The sequence below is a fragment of the Coregonus lavaretus genome (genome assembly GCF_964263955.1).
Source record: "Coregonus lavaretus genome assembly, chromosome: 2".
Taxonomy (NCBI): domain Eukaryota; kingdom Metazoa; phylum Chordata; class Actinopteri; order Salmoniformes; family Salmonidae; genus Coregonus; species Coregonus lavaretus.
In genome coordinates this window covers 72,684,161-72,686,180 of record NC_139989.1, presented here as the reverse complement: position 1 = coordinate 72,686,180, position 2,020 = coordinate 72,684,161, and the positions used below count along the sequence as shown (strand labels likewise).

The 2,020-nt window shown below is 42.9% G+C and overlaps 1 protein-coding gene across 1 annotated transcript; it reads left to right on the top strand.

Moving 5' to 3' along the window:
* The first annotated feature begins 399 nt into the window (after positions 1-399).
* LOC311142159 (trypsin inhibitor ClTI-1-like) lies at positions 400-1,722 on the top strand. Its single transcript, XM_084177750.1, has 4 exons — positions 400-516; positions 766-806; positions 1,301-1,410; positions 1,527-1,722. Exons 1-4 carry the CDS (start codon positions 471-473, stop codon positions 1,570-1,572), a joined length of 243 nt encoding a protein of 80 aa, XP_084033876.1. The 5' UTR covers positions 400-470; the 3' UTR covers positions 1,573-1,722.
* Positions 1,723-2,020: the final 298 nt, after the last annotated feature.

Genomic DNA, 2,020 nt, shown 5'->3' with positions numbered 1-2,020 from the left:
AAATAACAGTAGGGAGGCTATATACAGGGGGTACCGGTACAGAGTCAATGTGAAATAACAGTAGGGAGGCTATATACAGGGGGGTACCGGTACAGAGTCAATGGGAAATAACAGTAGGGAGGCTATATACAGGGGGTACCGGTACAGAGTCAATGTGCGGGGGCGCAGGTTTGTCGACGTAAATGATGTAATATGTACATGTGAGTAGAGGTAAAGTGACTATGCATAAATAATTAACAGAGTAGCATCAGCGTAAAAAGATGGGGTGGGGGGGCAAATAGTCTGGGTAGCCATGATTAGCTATTCAGGAGTCTTATGGCTTGGGGGTAGAAGCTTGGTGGAGACCTACACGGTATAAATAGGGGGTGGAGACCTACACGGTATAAATAGGGGGTGGAGACCTACACGGTATAAATACGGCTCCGGTGCCACACAACGTCACCTGCCTACACCCCTTCACTACGGAGAGAATGTGGAACTTTACACGACTGACTCTCGCACTCCTCTGTGTTGCCGGTGAGTGTTGTTCAATTTTACTTAATTAGTTTCAAGTGGCAGTCAAATAGTTTTATTAAATAACATTAACTTCTAAGAGCAGTTTAGACAAACAGTCGATACTACCCCCGGACTGCCTCTGTTGGCGCCCGCGCAAATCTACGACTAGAGAAAAGATGCGCTATCTGTCGTTTAGATTAGAACGGCTGGAAATCAAATCTGATGTTAAATCATAATTAGTCTAAGGCTTGACATCTTTCTCCATTTTAGTTTTGGCACGAGGAGCGAGTCTCCCTGACGGCAGCATAGAGGTAAGCAGGCTAAACCGTTTCTTTTTTTGGAGTGAAAGGCTATGCGCATTCATAAAACCCTTTGTCCTATGTGCTGGATTAACAGTAGATAGTAATGTAGAACACTGGTATGGGCCTTACTCTGTACAAGATTCAATTGTTCACCAAGTACACCTGTATGTATACAGTCACTTCCTGGTCAACAACTAGTTGACATGACAGTCAGGGGTGTATTCATTAGTCCGATTCTGTTGCAAAACGTTTTTCAACCAATGAGAATTTATATTGGGCAAATTCCCTGTTTGTGTTGCGTTTGCTTCAATTTGTTTGCTTGAGTAAAACGTTTTGCAATAGCATCTGAGAAATGAATACACCCCAGGTGCACTGTGGAAGGGGTGGAAAACGTATGGCTTGTTCCCTGTTATCCATGTTCTCTTCATATGGTGTCATACTAGTACACTATATTACCAACACCTCTTATTTATTTATTACATAACCTGGTTTTTGTCCAACAGCCTAACTGTTCCAAGTACAACCTGCCCATGTGCAACAAGCTATATGATCCAGTGTGTGGAACCGATGGCATCACCTACGGTAACGAATGCGAGCTGTGCTATGAAAACATGTAAGTAACCAACTAAAGCTTTCAACAACTTGTCTTGTTCTGTGCTTGTCTGTCTGTGCCTCTGTCTCGTTCTGTGTTTGTGCGTGTCTTTAATTCTGCTCCGTGTGTGTTCCCAGGGTGCATAATCGTCACGTTCACATCAGGAGTAACGGAGAGTGCTGAACCAGACGTGACCGTCCATTGTCTCAGCGACACACCAGGCCCTCAACATTACTTTGAACCATTTCCTGTTGCCTTGTCAAAACACTGACATGTTTTCTGCTGCCTTCTAAAAACCGGTCTCAAGTGCCTCAATAAACTTTGAACAATTTCTTCAATGCCTGTTTCCTTCTCCAACCCTTATTGGCTCCCTGTTTGTCATAGTCTTCTGTAGAGCACTTCACTACCTAGTCTTTAAGACTTGTGTAGTGTACTTCTTGGTGGTAAAATGGTCAACTTGTAAAATTGTATTTTAAATGGAATAGTCTTCATCGTGTGTGCTTTATTTCTCCACCTTTTTATCTGTAATTAAAACTATTTTAGCAAAGTAAATTGTTTCCTTGTCAACCGGAAGAGTCTGGATGAATGGTTGAAATGTGGAGGAACTGGTTCTGCTGTACCCATGACAACT

What these genes read in the sequence shown, in the direction of transcription:
- LOC311142159 (XM_084177750.1), top strand. Translation starts at nt 471, where the DNA reads ATGTGGAACTTTACACGACTGACTCTCGCACTCCTCTGTGTTGCCG. An exon ending in CGCACTCCTCTGTGTTGCCG is followed by an intron (nt 517 to 765) that starts GTGAGTGTTGTT and finishes TCTCCATTTTAG; the next exon opens with TTTTGGCACGAGGAGCGAGT. An exon ending in TCCCTGACGGCAGCATAGAG is followed by an intron (nt 807 to 1,300) that starts GTAAGCAGGCTA and finishes TTTGTCCAACAG; the next exon opens with CCTAACTGTTCCAAGTACAA.